Raw genomic sequence first — 15,912 nt, 5'->3', positions numbered from 1 at the left:
CTCCTGGGCTCAGGAGGGAATAAAGTCAGGAGGAAATGAGGTCCCTTGCCACGTGAAGCTGGTAACAGAACAGGCAGGTGTGAATTTCCACCCCTTGGTGATCTGTCTGTAATCAAGACCCCGCTGCCCCAAGCCCCATTTCCCTCTCCGGAAAGCAGTGATCATTACCTTTCCTCAGAGCATTGCCAGCACAGTCCAACGAGGCAGGTTAGGGAAAGGGCCTGGATTGGTAGCTGGCACAGAGTAGGTGCTTTTTAAAGATCCATTCCTCTGGCCTCATGCAGAGTGCTTTTCATTCTGCCGCTGGCTCACAGACTTCTCTAGACCCCTTGCGGGCTTTTCCCGGGCGCTGAGGGGGGATGGGCCAGGGCATGGATGAAGTCCCAAGGCAATGCAGGGACCCAGAAGAGGCATGAGTGTGGAGATGAAATCAAACCCCACTGTTGGCTCCGAACGGCTTTCCATCTGCTGATACATGCCACATATATTTATAATAATGTTCTTTGCAGCTCCTGAACAAATTTTGAGTGAAATTATACGTTATCCTAACACGTGTAAAAATGCTCATAAATTCCCTGAATTGTGGGAATTTAGGGCGGACCCACGCAGCTACAGCTGTTATTTTCAGTCATGAAAAGCAGCATGGTCACTTTTCTTCGGCCACCACGCCCTCCCCCAGATCTGAGCACGTGCCTTACGGAAGGGGGCTGACCTTACCTCCTTCTAAAGGCAGGCTGCCGGCCCCCAGCTGAGCGTTCTGAAGGCCCTGGCTGGGGGCAGCGGGGAGTCAGGCAGGAGCCCCAGCAAGACTGACCCAGGAGAATGCAGGGACTCGGAGACACAGCCCCGGAATGCAGGGCTACGGTCTACACAGGCCCCCTGTGTCCCTCCGTGTATGCTGTGCTACCACACAGCCATCCCTTTTGTCCTCAGACGCCTCCCATCTGCCTTCCAAAGTGAGGACAGCACTGGAGCCCCAGCTCCCACACGTCATGCTCTTAGGAACTTTTCCCTATCAGTCTCTCTTTCCCCTTTCCTGCCAGCAACTTCCCTATGCCTACAAACATTCTGATCCTCCTAATCTAATTTCTTAAAAATAAAATAAAATAAAATAAAATAAATAAAATAAAATAATAAATAAAATAAAATAAATAAAATAAAATAAAGTAATAATAAAATAAAATAAAATAATAAATAAAATAAAATAAATAAAATAAATAATAAAATAAAATAAATAAAATAAAATAAAATTAATAAAATAAAATAAAATTAAATTAAATTAAATTAAAATAAAATAAAATAATAAAATAAAATAAAATAATAAAATAAAATAAAATAATAAAATAAAATAAAATAATAAAATAAATAAAATAAAATAATAAAATTAAAATAAAATAAAATAAATAAAATAAAATATAAAATAAAATAAAATAAAATAAAATAAAATAAAATAAAATAAAATAAAATAAAATAACAAAAAGGACAGGAAGGGAAGGTGGATGGGAATCGAGAGAAGCCCTCCTCCCCCCTCCAGTTACTGCAGGTCCCGTTTCCCTGGGCTGCCAGGTTTCTCAAAGCAGGGTCTGCTCTGCCTCTCCGACCGCCCCTCTCTTCACGCCCATGAGCCATCAGTTCCGCTGACCACTCTGGCTCCCCCGCTTGCTTTCTCTGCAGTGTCTGTTGTTAGCACTGCCTGCCTTCCCCACGGCGCCAGGGGCTGCCATGTTTGGTAGCACATATCCCCGACGCTCTCCTTCTTGGCCTGCATGCTGCCACCTCCCTTGCCTCAGCCGAAACTGAGCAGGCCTGCTTGGCCACCTTCCCAGCCTCCCCCCTGCCTTTGTCCTAGCCTCTCCCTGACTCCTGTCTTGTGTCTGCTGCCCCCACAATCTCTTCCCCCAGTCTCTCCTCCTGCCAGGTATCAGCTCTTGACACTCTTTCTGTTTAAAAAGCCCTGGGAAGAATCGTCACAAACCAGGGGGTCAATCCATGCTTTTGAATGAAGGAGCAAGTGAATGAGCGAACGAACAAGCCTACTGTTTGTCTTCCTTGCCGACGTCATGTACTTGGGCTAAATGATTTGAATCTGAACCCTTTGTCTCAAGTCCTCATCTGTCCTAGACTTGTTTCCTCCTGGTGCCCTCCACACAGGTACCAGCCCCCCACACCCCTCCAAGACCGAGCCACCCCTCCAAGACCGAGCCAGCCCTCCAAGACCGAGCCAGCCCTCCAAGACCGAGCCACCCCTCCAAGACCGAGCCACCCCTCCAAGACCGAGCCAGCCCTCCAAGACCGAGCCACCCCTCCAAGACCGAGCCAGCCCTCCCCAACCTGTTTCTCCATCCGTGTTCCTTGTCTCACCCCACGTCCTCCCCTGTTAACCAGACCAGCATCTTCTCCTCCCTCAACTCCACTCTGTCAGTCGGGGGACAAGGTCTGTGAATTTGGCCTTTGTGATTCCTCAACAGTCCTCTGGGCCAGCTGCCTTGTCCAGACCAGGGCTTACCACCTATTTCCTGGACTAATGCACCAGTCCCTACCTGTCCCTCTGTGAGGTCAGAAATGTTAATCCGCTCCATCTTTTAATCCCCCAGCTGCTCATCATTGCCACTTCGCTTAGTGGCACCATTCTGGTCCGATCGGATCACTCCTCAAATCTCTTCCATGATCTCCCCCCCATTACCAGTGAATAATGTCTAAACTCACTGTGTTTTGAGGGCTTCCAGGATCTGACCCAAACTCCAAAACTTACCTTCCACTGCCCCTCTTCCCTACGCTTCAGCTATGATGGGCCTGAAACCTGAACTTTCTTGAGGACAGGACTACACCTGGGCATCTCGGCAAGCCCCACAGTGTCTAGGACTCAGAAGACATCTGCTCAGTTGAACAGAGAACCTCTGTCCTTTGATCATTGAGATGCTCATGTGAAACGCATATTAAAATCTAGTCAGGGCACATTTTTATCCTCTATTAAAATGCATCCTTCTTAAGTCAGCTGTTGGAGGCATGTGCCTTCCCAGGGGAAACCACCACAACTCCTTGGGAACAGGTAATTAAGATGACAGCAGCGAGTTTTCTTTTTTCCAGGAGCAGTCGGCACCCAGTCCCTTTCCTTCCATCACCTCACACAGGAGCCTCTGCCTTCCCCAGCGCTGGTGCTCCTGGAAGACCTCCACATCTCCCCAGAGGCATGAGGTGCGTCTTTACCAAACTGTCAAGAAGCAACACCAACATCAGCTGCCTTTCTAGGGGTCAAGTAAAGCTGAATGGGAAGCGACTTTCCAGTGGTGACCATCGATGACACTGAATCCAAGCTTTTAAAACAAGTTTCAAGGAAAATGACCCAGTCTCCAAACAGCTTACGGGGAGCCCAGGAGGATCCACAGGGCTAACCATTCCTACGCCGGAGACTGACTGTGGAGGCGACTGGGGGCCCATATCCTTCTTCCAGAGAGAGGCGGAGTCACCCTCCTTGACATCTCCCCCCTCACAAGGGTCACAGAAGGTAACAGCCTAGCCTCTGTACCCCCACAGGGTATCCACCTCCCGGCCCCGAATTCAGGGCCCTGACATTACCGTCCTGCCTCAGCCCTGCCCATGAGCCTCTGCCCCAGCCAGACCAGTCTTCTCGACATGTCACATACTTCTGCCCACACAGGGCCTCTGCTCTTACCTCCTCCTCGGCCCGCATTCCTCCTCTCCTAGCCCAACCCCATGCAGCCTTCAACACCAAGGGGAAGTACCCTTCTCTCTGATGCATGAGGGAAAGGGCTCAACGAGCCCTGGGGAGCTCCTCCGGCATCCGCTGCATACAGATCACTCCCCGCCTACCGGCGGGCTGGTAACCTCAAGGCCCCCAGCAAACACGCACTCAGTAGCTGCTGACTGACGGACTGCCTAAATGCAGTGCCCACAGACGAGCTACGGTGGGCTCCACAGGGTGACTTAGGGAGGAGATGGGACAGTAACATTAACTGAACTCCAAGCTATCCCACAAGATGTCCCGGCCCTCTCACATGTAAGGCCTCACGTCACACTCGGCAACAATCCTATTAGGTATAGATATTATCATCCCATTTTTTACAGACAAGGGACACTGAGGCCTGTTGCTGAGGCACTGTTAAACAATCTTCTGAGTCATATCCAGTATGTACAGTAAGCAGTGGAGCCAGGATTTGAACCCACATCAATTATCTCAGAATCTTGCAAAGGGGAGACTTCTGTCCTCTCCCACCCCAATGCTGATGCTCTCTGGAATCTTGATTCCAGCTGGGCTACAAGGGGTCCTGACGGATGACCCCGTGACGGCACTCCTGTGGCCCATGGCAAGGCCCCTCCCCACGAGTTCCAGCTTCTAGGTTCCCTAGGCGCCAGCTGGAACCTGTTGCCAACTAGTCCCTCCCTCCCTCCCCCACACCTTTGTTTTCTTCCAGCTGAGCTCCAGCTCCAGTCTGATGGGCTCCTGACACAGCAGGACCTGCAGGACCAGGTGTTTGCTAAATAGGCGGGGCTAGTGGAAGCTCACTGCTTGCAAATGGTGACAAGGGGCAGGAGGCAGAGGAAAGGGACAATGACACATGTACCTGGGGGTGACCCAGCCTCGTGTGTGGGTCTGTCTCCATCATACCAGCAACACTCTCTCTTCCCCTGTTCAACATGTGCTCTCATCTTAGAGTTCTCACAGCCTTTATGGGTAGGAGTGAGGACAGGCCCAACCCCAGGGTGGGCAGCAGACAGGTCCACGGGCAGCCAGGCTGACCGTGAGGGTCTGCCCTGTTTTCCAGGGAGTCCAGCCATGATGCCCACAGGCACACTAGACTCTCTGGAGATCTGCAATTTGTTTGAGTGGCATTTTCCAAACATTAGAAGCAACCTGAACTGTAACATCAATTTAGCGAATCACGGCTAGTATTTAAAAAATAAATAAATGGAAAAATAATTAATTTAAAAAAATGGAACAGAAAATAGCAGCGGGTCCTGCATTTAGGAAGAATAAATATTGTTTTATGAGACTTTCGTGTTGGCGATCACATACAAACCAACTTCTGGATCTCACTGTGAAATGGATGTATCTTACTTCATAGGGCCTTAGAGCAGAGACCCAGTGGGAGCTAGAACCACTTGCCCCCTGGGCTCGAGTCCTGAGGACAGGGCACTGAGGGCCTCTCCCGGCTGAAACTGAACTGCCAGGGCCCAGCCAGGCACTGCCCGTGCGGAGGCTGGGGAAGGTCAAGACAACCAGCCCAGGGCCCTTCCAGCGCAGGGCCCTCCCAGCTCCCCTCCCACAGCCAGCTGGGCGGTGCAGGAGATGATTAATCACTTGAGGCATTCGGGCTACGTGTGCTGCGTGACTGGGGTAGGTGCTGGGAGCTTCGGGACCTTCCTCACACCCACCGAGCCCCGGCCTCTCCCAGGTGGAAACACCAAGCCTCGGGTGCCAGGTCCCACAGAACGCGAGCCCCCACCCGATGTCCTGAGCCGGCCCTGGCACCAATGCCCATCCCGCTCCCAGGGGGCTGGACCCCCATGGCCAGTCTTCACTGAGAGAAGCATCAGCCTGTGAACGAGGACTCCTCCAGATACACTGGTCTTCCCACAACTTCCCACACAGGGCTGCTCACCCTGGCTCAGCAAAAGCAACAGAGATCCTCGTCCGCCCCCCATTAGTAATTTTCAGTATTTTCAGTTACATGTTTCTCGGGATGAGAATAAAGCAAAGCAATGGCCCTGCCAGGGAGGTCTTTTACTGGAAAGAGATGACTGATAAGCAATCTCTCTACTGGCACCTCTAAATGATGTGGTCTCAGCTAAACCTGGGTTCTAGGCCTGACCCCACGTGGTAACAAGCATGTAGGAAGGAGCCCTCTCAGTCTGTGGGAATCTCGAACCCAGCAGGATTTCACTGGGCATGAGGAATAGAAAGGTCACGTGGAATTCAAGCTGGACGTTCTGGCTGGAGCCTGGAGCCTGGCTTCCTAGACAAATTCTCTTGGAGTAATTAGGCTGAAATCCGGCTCCTGGTTCTGCTTGGAACTGGAGGCCCCTGAGCTCAGAGATCTTGTTCAGGGGACAATGCTTGGCATTTTAGCTTTCAGAGACCTTTCCGGATTATTCTTAGTGGTTACAGAGGAAATGCTTTTCTAGATGCCATTCTGGTAGAAGGAGGCTAATTATAGCTGGAGGTAGGGAGACAGATTCTGATTCTTTAATTTGGAAGCAAACTAATTGGATTATAGCTGGGCCTGAGCCCTGGGGAGGGCACTGAGTATAACTGCACAGCCTTGCCATTCTCAGCTTCCCAGAACCTCCCACTTGAGAGCCTTGGAAGTTGCTCAGACGTTAATTAAGCTGTTGATGCCCCACAGTGGGCAGGTTGTCAGGCAAGGCCTCACTGGCGAGCTCATGCTACTTTCAGCCAGAGCTGGGGTGACAGAGCCCTCATGCGCTGGCTGTGATGACTCCCGTGATGGCGATCCCCGCCGCCTGAGGCACTGGCATTTGACCATGGGTGAGGCTACCCTGACAGGTCACTTCTGAGCTACTTGGACTCAAGGCACTTGCCTGATGAGGATGAAGCTTGCTGGTATTTTCTGGGAGGTCATCAGGCCCCCTGAATCTGATCCTGACCATGGGTGGGTCAGAGCCTGAATTGGGTTTTATAGGGTTAGATCAGGCCTCGAAGGCTGGGAGTCAGGAGGGAGAAGAATTGGAAAGAGGCCCTTGGGAGCTGGGGGTTCTCACCAGCCCAGGCGATAACCACCTCACAGCTCAAATCAGAGCAGCTGAAATCAGCCCATCGCAACTACCCTCCCCAGCCACAGCCCCTTCCTTTTTAAAGGGCAGAACTTGCCAGACCCAACAAACCTCCCAATTCACATGCCTTGCTGCCTCTACAGCAGGTGTCTCATCAAGCACAGGGACAGTGCTCCAGGGGCTGTGACTGAAGCCAATGGGAGGACCCCACGGAGCTCTGAGGCCAGGGGAGCACGGGAAGTTGGCACCACGCCTGCTCTCCCCTCCCTGTCACGCACCCTCACGGTTGGGAAGCCGGGGATGTTGAAGTCTCTGCAGGTTGCGCTGTTGGTCTCGTCAGCACAGTCCAGGGCAGCGAGATTCAGGGCCGGTCTCCAGTCTGAAGGGAAAAGAAAAACAACTAGGTAAGTAAGAGGGGCCGCCCGGCACCTCTGCCTGCTTACCTCTCCCATGCCACACTCCCCCCACACCAATGCCCAGAGCGCCTGCCCCTAAGGCTCTCACGAGAAAGGTCATCCCTTCCTCAGGAAGGATCTCTGAGATAGTCTGGTCGTTCTGCACTTAGCCTGTGCCCAGGACGTGGCTAATAGCACAAGCAATGCTCTCCTGTGATAGCATCTGCGGTTCTCCATTATTCTGTGGTGGGGGAGGGGCACGGAAGCTGCAGGGGCTGAAGAAAGATGTCAGATGAGCTCGAACCCCTAGGGAAAAACCCTGACATGGCCTCTGTCCCCGCTGCCCTCCAGAGAGCATCAGTTCCAGAAGGGCGAAGGTTTACAACTCCCCGGCAGACGCTCGGGAAGGTCTCTGTGGCCAGAGGTACTGGCAGTCAGCCCAGCCTGCATGGGTGGCACACACGTGGTGAGGACTGGCTCCCCTGCCAGAGAGGGAGGCAGGGAGCCCAGGGGAGGAAGGAAAAGGCACCTGGAATCTAGGAACCACTGGAAAAGAAGCCCTGAGGCCAGAGTCTGGAGGGAGATGAAAAGCTCGAGGAGTTGCCTGGGCACCCCGCTCCTGCAACAGGCCCCAGGCTGCAGGCCTCCCTCCGCTGAAACTCACTGGCAGAGGACATAAAGGCACCATTCTGGGCCACGGCCCAAGATCTGTGAAGCAGAAAACAGGCTTCTCTACCAGGCAGGCCCCCTGAGCTCTGGTTCCGGGTCAGGTGCCCCTTGGGCACCTACTCAAGTTCCCCGTCACAGTGACGCTGCTTCAGCGGGAAGGCAGGCTCCACACACACCACGGGGTGGGATGGACTGGTGCCCACCATGTGGCACAGGGCCCTGCTCAGGTCTCCTCCACAGACACAAGCCTGTCCATCCCTAAGCGCCTATTCATTTCTGCATCCTCACTGCCCGGCTTCCCCAGTGAGCAGCACACAATAGGTGCTCCATGACTGCTGACCCCGTGACACGGTCTACCCAGGCAAGGGCCCGGCTCTCAGCAGCTCGGGTGCTGGAATGGCGTCTCTCAGCTCTGCCTCAGCGTAGCGGGTCCAGGCCAGGGGTGAACGTGATGCCATCACCTGGGAAGGCACGCGAGAAGAGTTGCCCTGGATCACAGGCAAGAGCACCCCAGGCCGCCCTTCTGTGCCTTCTTCCCTGCCCGAGGGAGGCCCAGGTCACTCCCTATGGCCATCTGGCACGCTCCAGGCTTGGCTCCGTCTGTTCTGCATCTTGGGCTCTGGTCACTTTGTGCAGGGAAACCCCCAGGAGAGACTTGGCGCCTCTCAAAAGAGTAAGTCGATTGGACAAAAGGGTGGAAGAGGAACAATTTCTTGTCCTTCTACCAGGGAGGGCCACCAGCAGGGGTCTCACAAAGCCACCTGGCAGGGTGACCAAGGACTGGAGGCCTCAACTGCTCCTCTCCTCTCTGAGAGTACAGTCCACCATCGCCAGGGCCAGAGTCTGCCCGCTGCCATTGGGGCACGAAGACTGAAGGGACAGGGAGCTAGCGCTCAGGGGGCACCCACCGCCTCTCCCCACTACTGTTCCTGGAGGGGGGGCACCATCCCCCCAACTCTACAAAAAGCAACTGAAGTCTCTAAGTTGTCCAAGGGCTACCAGACTCAAACCCTCTTCTTTTCCCCCGCCACCTCACCGGGGGCAGGATATTGCCCTTCTGTTTTTGCTGTTTGCTCTGATCACAGCCTTCCCCGTGAAAGAGAGAATGGTAAAAAACAGTGCCGTCTTCAAGCGACACACGCTTTTTTAACTCAAGCACCCAGTCACTATCAGAGACTCAGCTCTTAGATGATGATACCGTACATACAGAGAGTTTACGAAGAGTTTGCTATGTGCCTAACTTATCTCGTTCCATGTGCAACTCCCCTCGGGAGCAAGGCAGAAGCTATTATCTCCAGAAACTGCTTTCCTCCCCTGTAAAAGAACATCCGCGAACCATGCCCACCGCACGTTGCGTCAGTGGTAAATCTGGGATCTGAACCCCTGGTCTCAGGAAGGCCCAAGACAGAGAGCTGCCCTGCGGGCTTCCCAACCGGGAAAGCCGGGGTGGGGGGTGGGGAGTGGGGCATTAGCAGTGGGGGCCGGGGGGAAAGAGGATGCCTGGGAATCATCAGCCCCTTGCTCCTGGGTAGCCCTGTGATTCCTTATCTTTATACCTTGACTCCCTGTCCCTCCAAGAAATGGAACCGGTGCCTGTTCCTACCTGCCCCAGGCACAGGGGTAGGCTGGGCCCAGTCAGGTGCTGGGAGTCCTGGCTAAGGAATGTTTCTCAGGAATATCAACGTCAATACCTTACTGAGCCATAATGACATATGCCGATCTGATGTGATACTCATCACCATGGGCCTGACCATCCATTCTAGTCATTGTACAAGGAATGGAGAGGACCCTTAGCGGGGCGCTCCGCTGGTAAAGCAAGGCTGCATTTAAGTAAAGTGCACGGTTGTCAACGAGGAGCAGAACTGGCGGAGGGAGGCTTTTTAAAGTGTCAGGTGACTTAAACACCACAACCTGCAGGCTTAACACCTAACATCAGCAGTATCAGCCCAGCCCTACTCCTGGGGAGAAAAAAGTCTCCTGGCACAATTACTGCCCTGGCGAAGTAACTTCTCTATTAACAAGAGAGTAAATGAGCATATGGAGAGGGGGACGGGTGGGCAGACAAGGATAACTGGACACCTGTGGTCTCCGGGTGGCAAGTGAAGAGACACCCTATAGTGAGGGGGGGTCATGGGCTCCTTCTGAAGTCAGAGGCAGGATCCCCGCCCCCACTCACCACTCCAGGAAGGTGCATGGACCCAGGGTCACATGACTTGCCCATAGCTCTAAGTGGTCAAAGCACCATGAGCACCATGTGTCTCCTTTCTGGGCCTTATGAGTCAAACAGGGACCAGGGTAGATGGCCTCTCCTGTCCTTTACAGCTCGAACAGCTGTTCAAGTGCTGGATGGCAAACAACTCTCAGCAAGGAAAATGGCCACAAGTCCTCCCCGTGTTAAGCAAGCTCCTATTAAGACAGAGGCCAGAGCCACCCAAACCACCAAGAGTTAGTCAAGTGGTCAGAACCAGACCTCCATGCAAGTCTCCAGGAGTCCTCCTGACAGGGAGTTAGCCTGTGCCCTGCCATCACCACCGCATCCCTTCCTCCCTGTTGCAGACTTCTGGGCAGTGAGGTCACGGGACAGACAAAATGCCTTCCCTAGCCTTCACACCTGGCTGCCATTCCAGGCCTGAGTCCAGAAGAGCCACAGCACCAGCAGAGGGCCTGGTCACTACATTCTCATTTGGAATCCTGTGAGGCTCATACCATTGGCCTGCGTAACTGTTCAGTGGGCTCCTACCCTGTGCCAGGCTCTGCACTAAGGCGTCAGGGGGTACAAGGGAGGTGGTCTACACCAGGGAAAGGAAAGACGGCAAACCACCACTGTTCAGTGTCACCCAAACATCCACGCCTTATAACTGTCATTTCTGTGGCTTGGCAGAGGCCATTTTCCCACCCAGAGGACTCCTCCTCCTTCACCCACCTCTCCACCTCCCTAGGTTCTGGAGAGAAAGAGATGGGTTCGAGAACCTCCTCCAGTATCTGCACAATCTCGGGCAAGTTACTTACCTGTTAACAAAAAAAACCCATCGATTGCTCAGATATTTTTTCATAAAGGTCATATATATACGTACTAGTGGCCTGTAAAGACCCTTAGCAAAGTGCCTAAGGCAAGTGTGTAATAAATAACTGCTTAAATTAAGGCCTGCTGACAGATTAGCCCTCCATGACTTCGCCCTGTCCTGAGTTTCTACAAGAAACAGTTGAGCCACTCCTTTGGCCTTTTTCAAACACAGCTTCTCACTGTTGCCAATTTTCCTGCAGTGTGTAGCTCATTTCCCAAACTGCAATGTAAACAATGTTCTGCATACAGAGGCCACTTAACAAATATTTACGGGATTTATTAGCCAGTGAAGAGTAATGAAGATCTAAAATGAACACAATCAATTTCCCAAACATATGATGACACAAGAGCTGTCCTGGACCAGAAAGGGAGGAGCCAGATCTACAGAAGCCAGCGCTCTGGCCCATGGCAACAACTGTCCCAGAGAACCCATCCCACAAGTCACTGAATAAATGCGCCCTAGCCAGTCAGAGAAAGGCCTGAGGCCAGCCGGGCAGGGCTGCAGAATGTTTCTCCCCCCTCATGACCTTCCACACTCTCACTGCTCCTACCCCAGATACTCCTACCATTGGCAGAAGGCAGGGGCACACTCCCACAGGCCCCAGGGTGGCGTCTGAACCCTCTGCTGGCCCACAACCATTTTCTCAAGGAACCTCAGGAATACAGAGATGATGTAAGCCCAACCCTGGCTTCTCAGCAGGGCCTCACCGTTGGATGGGAGTGGGGGCATTCTTTATTACCACAGGCTGACACCAGATTCGGCTGGTTCTCCCCCCAACCCGATCTTGTTAAGGGGGCTGACCCAACCCCGTGGCTCATGGGAGACCTCTGGTTTCCTACTTCCCATTGGCTGTGGTTCATTTCCACAGACTCTGATACTTCCACTGTCCTTCCTGGAGATTAAGTTTCGATTTCCGTTTTTTTAGGGAAAGACTGTCACTCCATGCACCAGGGCAAGACCCCTTTTGGAAGCAGCAACCCTCGCCCAGGAGTAAGCTGGGTCAGTGTCTGGCTATGCGATTCACTGGAAAACTCTGGGTTGCAAGAGGCCAAACACATAAGTCAGCTGGAAGCTAAACCTTCCCTCCAGCATTCTTAAGACATAAGAATCTTCTAGATGGAGTTCATCTGCGGCCGTTAGAGCCCTCTCATAACCTCAAGGTGGAAACTGACCTGGGGATTTTTATGATTTTCTGGTCCACAAGGTCCCCTGAACACCTAATGTCCCCTCAGGTGTTCCAGTTCCATGCTCAACACTCTTCCTCCCCCTTGCCCTGACCAGATGTGTTGATAGCACCCAAACAGTGAGAGGAGCTGCTGAGAAATGGCACATTCAGGTGATGGGACCAGAGAGGCGGGCAGACAGGTGTCTACATACACACTGGAGGTAAAATGGTTTATCGGTTTTGTTAAAAGTAACTTTTCCAGGACCATACGGCTAACAGATGTATACATCTTTCCATCTGGCCACTTCAGTAACCACGATGCAAGCTGCTCAGGGGAAGCGGGAGCCTGAGTTTGAAAACCAACGCCTACAAATGCACTATTTTACCACGAATGGTTGAGCTGATCAAGAAATACCAGGGGCGCCTGGCTGGCTCAGCTGGTTAAGTGCCTGCCTCCGGCTCAGGTCATGATCCAGGGGTCCTGGGATTGAGTCCCATATCGGGGTCCCCGCTCAGCGGCCAGTCTGCTTTTCCCTCTCCCTCTGACCTTCCCCTGGTTTGTGCTCACTCTCAAATGAATAAAAAAAAAAAAAATCTTAAAAAAAAAATACCAACAGCACAGCAAGGAAACAACAGTTCCAGGTCTCTCTCTAGAAAGAGGCCCATTCCCTAAGATGCCCACAGTCCTCATTCAGTGATCATTTCCAGTCAGGAGACAAGCTAGGGCCCTAGCAACACAATCAGGAAGTAGCTTCATTCAGAGGCAACAAATGAGAAGCAAATCACTACCACCACACCCACCAAACACCCACTATCTGAGCTAGGCAGCTGTGTGACACTACAGAGATCCTTCAATTCTGGAAAGGAAACTCTGAGATAATGCACGTCATGTACTTAGCCAGGAAGGTGTCAGACGTATAGTAAGCACTTGTAAATATTAATTACTATTATTGTCATATTTTTTTCAGTTCTAGTCTTGTTTTTGTTTGTTTGTTTTTTAATTTATCATTTCTCTGATAGAGTACACCTTTAAATATCGATACATTTAGTGGTCTTGTTACCTCTCTACCCCCTCAGGCTGCTAGTCAATGAATGGTATGTCCCACAACTGAGGGGCTTAGAATCAAGGAAATAGGGTGTTAAGGGTCAGGCCACTGAATAGGAACATAGAGCAAAGGGCCAAACACACACCAAGAGGCTGCCTTCAGTCAGGCCTCTGGGTTCATGGGTTAAAACAGAAGGGTCTGAGAGGGTGCATGGCCAAGGGGAAGAGAGAAGATGCGTGGCCCAGAAGCTAATGAGCTGGAGGCCTTGGGTCAGGAGAGGCCTAGAACCCACAAAACTGTGTCTCAAAAGTAAAGCTGAGAAGAGACGTCTAGGTGGCTGCTGGGTCAACTAGCCAAGGGGTTGGCAGACGGAGTGTCAGTTCCTTTTCTCCCCAGCACTGATCCCACAGCAGCTGCGGAACTCGGCAGGAAGGCGACATGGGTCCCTGTGCGAGAGGAAAGGGACCGCCAAAGGCGACTGCAGCGGAGGCCTTAAGGTGTCAGCAGAGCAGGAGGACGAACAAAGGAGAGGCCGGCGCAGGGATGGGGGCAGTAAGCCGGCTGAGGACCGACGGGAAAGCAGAGCAGGTGTGAGGGCCCGGGCCGCCGGGAGTGGGGAGAAGCTCGGGACACCGGCCAAGGGGAAAGAGACTGCGAGGCGCGGGAGCCAAAAATGGAGTTGAGGGCTGGAAACCGCCGGGGAAGTGCGAGGGGCAGAGAGGAAGAGGTGGGCGGAGGCCCCGGGCCGGGGGGAGGAGGGCCGGGTGGGAGAGGCCTCGGCCGGGCAGGTGGTGGGGATCGGCCCCGGGGGCGCGAGGAGATTCGCCCCTCACCTTTGACGTCGTTGGCCAGCGCCTTCCACGTCGGGGCGAAGGCGATGCAGTGGCCGCACCAGGAGGCGAAGAACTCAACGGCCCAGGCGCTGCGGGAGCCCAGCACCGCGCCGCGCACCGTCTCTGTCTGCAGCAGCGTCAGCGGGTCAGAGGACGAGTAGAGCGCGGAGCGCGGGGCCGCGCCGGCGCCGGCCACCGCCAGCAGCAGCGGCAGCAGCAGCCGCGACGGCGGCAGCCCCGAGCCGCAGCCGCACCAGCCCATCCTGCGCCGCCGCGCCCACCACTGCGCACCAGTTTCGGACGAGTGGGCGCCGGGCCGCTCCGCCGCTCTTCCAGCGTCCGTCGCGGGGAGGAGCCTCGGGGGCTCCGCCCCCTCCGCGGCCCGGCACCGCCCCCCTTCCCCGCCCCGCGGTCCGCGGAGGCCCGGGAGCTGAGCTAGCGGGTTCCCGCCTCTGACCTCACGGGGGCGGGGAGCGCAGCTCGGCCCGGGAGGCCCCACCCCCAAAGAGAGGGGCGTTCGCCCGGCAGAGGCCCGGACCGGTATTCCGGTGGCTGCTGGGGGACTCGAGGAGGTCATTTGGCTTCTCACGAGCCCCGTATCTAACGGAAAAGGAGTAAGTTGGAATAGATTGGACCGATTCATGCCGTACCAAGAAAGTTCTGGGGATCCCTCCACGCAATAAGATGTGAGTTAGAAGCAGGTGAGAGAGAAGAGGGAAGGTCCCCGGGTCTGTGATCATCATCATGGCCCCACAGGGATGAGATGTGTCCACACTCCTGAGGCCTGTGACCATCCAAGGGAAACAGTCATGGATGAGAATCTCCCTCCCCACTTTAGGCTGGGCCGGATGGCGTGGGCCATTGCGCGGCAATCACAGGGTTTCCTCAGCACACAGGTCTGGCCACCCCGGTAAGTTTGTGCGGAGATTCCTCCAGTGGGGGCTCCCAGCAGCGCAGGTCCTCCACATCTAACTTTCCAGGCTACTCGAAGCCCTCCGCACTCAAGTGTCCCTCTCACAAGTAACCCGACAACTCAATTTTGTGTTCGTGCGTATTAAGGTGTTTAGGTTGATGTTCCCTGGTCACCTTTTGTAGCTCCTAAGCGGCGTGGTTTACGGGGAGAAAGAGCTCCTCAGAGGGTTGTCACGCGTGATCGTTTTCCTGTGTGTTTTTTTCCGTTAGCGCACCTCATCTGTTAAGCCATCTGAGACTCGACTCATTATTCCTTCAGCCGAGTTTGCTGAGTGGTTTCTTTGTGCCAGGCACTGCTCTAGGTACTAAGAATAAGACAGTAAACACAAGCAAGACTCTACAGTCACCCACTTCCATTCTAGTGGGGATAGGGTTAGAGAGATGATATACAAGTAAATGTAGATCTAATGGTGACAAACGCTATGAAGAACTATACAGTAGCATCAGAATAGAGTGAAAGAGGAAGTGCTATTTTATTTTACACAGTGTGATCAGGGATGGGTCTGCCCCTCCTCTTTACAGGGCCAGGGTCAGAAGCACAAATGGAGGCCCACTTACCGTGTGTCTACATATTTAAAAATCACAAACCACGTTAAACTGGTATGTAAAATTCCTGTCCTTTCATTGTGACAGTATACCTTCATCATAATCTGGAAGGCCAAATTTAAGTTTAGAATTCCCGGACTCCCTCAAGATGTGCACTGGAATGGGGTGGTTAGGTGGTAACTGGTCCCTGGCCCTCGACCTTCCTCCTACTTTTTGCACTCCAGCTCTGTCCCGTACTTCAACGGACCATGTGCCCACACCTGTCATATCTGGGTCTGCACATCTGAGCTTCATCCACACCTCCTACAAATAGCTGTTTCTTGGCTCCTAAAGAGGATGGGAAGCCAATGCAGTCTCTAGAAGCTGGCCCGGTGCTATAGGGACAGAGGGTTCTAGGGCCTCGGGTACCCACAGTGTGATCTAAGACAGGGTGAGGAGCAGGAGTTTTGGGTGGGCACATCCCCTTGG

At 53.4% G+C, this 15,912-nt stretch overlaps 1 protein-coding gene across 1 annotated transcript in view; it reads right to left on the bottom strand.

Annotated features, from left to right (window-relative positions):
- The window catches only part of QSOX1 (quiescin sulfhydryl oxidase 1), a 34,560-nt gene extending 20,298 nt beyond the window's left edge, over nucleotides 1-14,262 (bottom strand). The window contains exons 1-2 of the mRNA XM_028121521.2: nucleotides 13,927-14,262; nucleotides 7,032-7,132 (exon numbers count right to left, since the gene is read on the bottom strand). Of these exons, the coding sequence (XP_027977322.2) occupies nucleotides 7,032-7,132; nucleotides 13,927-14,188 (363 nt within the window). The 5' untranslated portion in view covers nucleotides 14,189-14,262. The remainder of the gene's footprint in view (nucleotides 1-7,031; nucleotides 7,133-13,926) is intronic.
- Between the last annotated feature and the right edge of the window lie 1,650 nt (nucleotides 14,263-15,912).

The sequence above is a fragment of the Eumetopias jubatus genome, unplaced genomic scaffold (genome assembly GCF_037043125.1).
Source record: "Eumetopias jubatus isolate StellerSeaLion01/CBP00866 unplaced genomic scaffold, mEumJub1_p1.0 scaffold_12, whole genome shotgun sequence".
NCBI classification, from domain to species: Eukaryota; Metazoa; Chordata; class Mammalia; order Carnivora; family Otariidae; genus Eumetopias; species Eumetopias jubatus.
The sequence above is the reverse complement of the archived record's forward strand: the minus strand, read 5'-3'. Positions and strand labels throughout refer to the sequence as shown.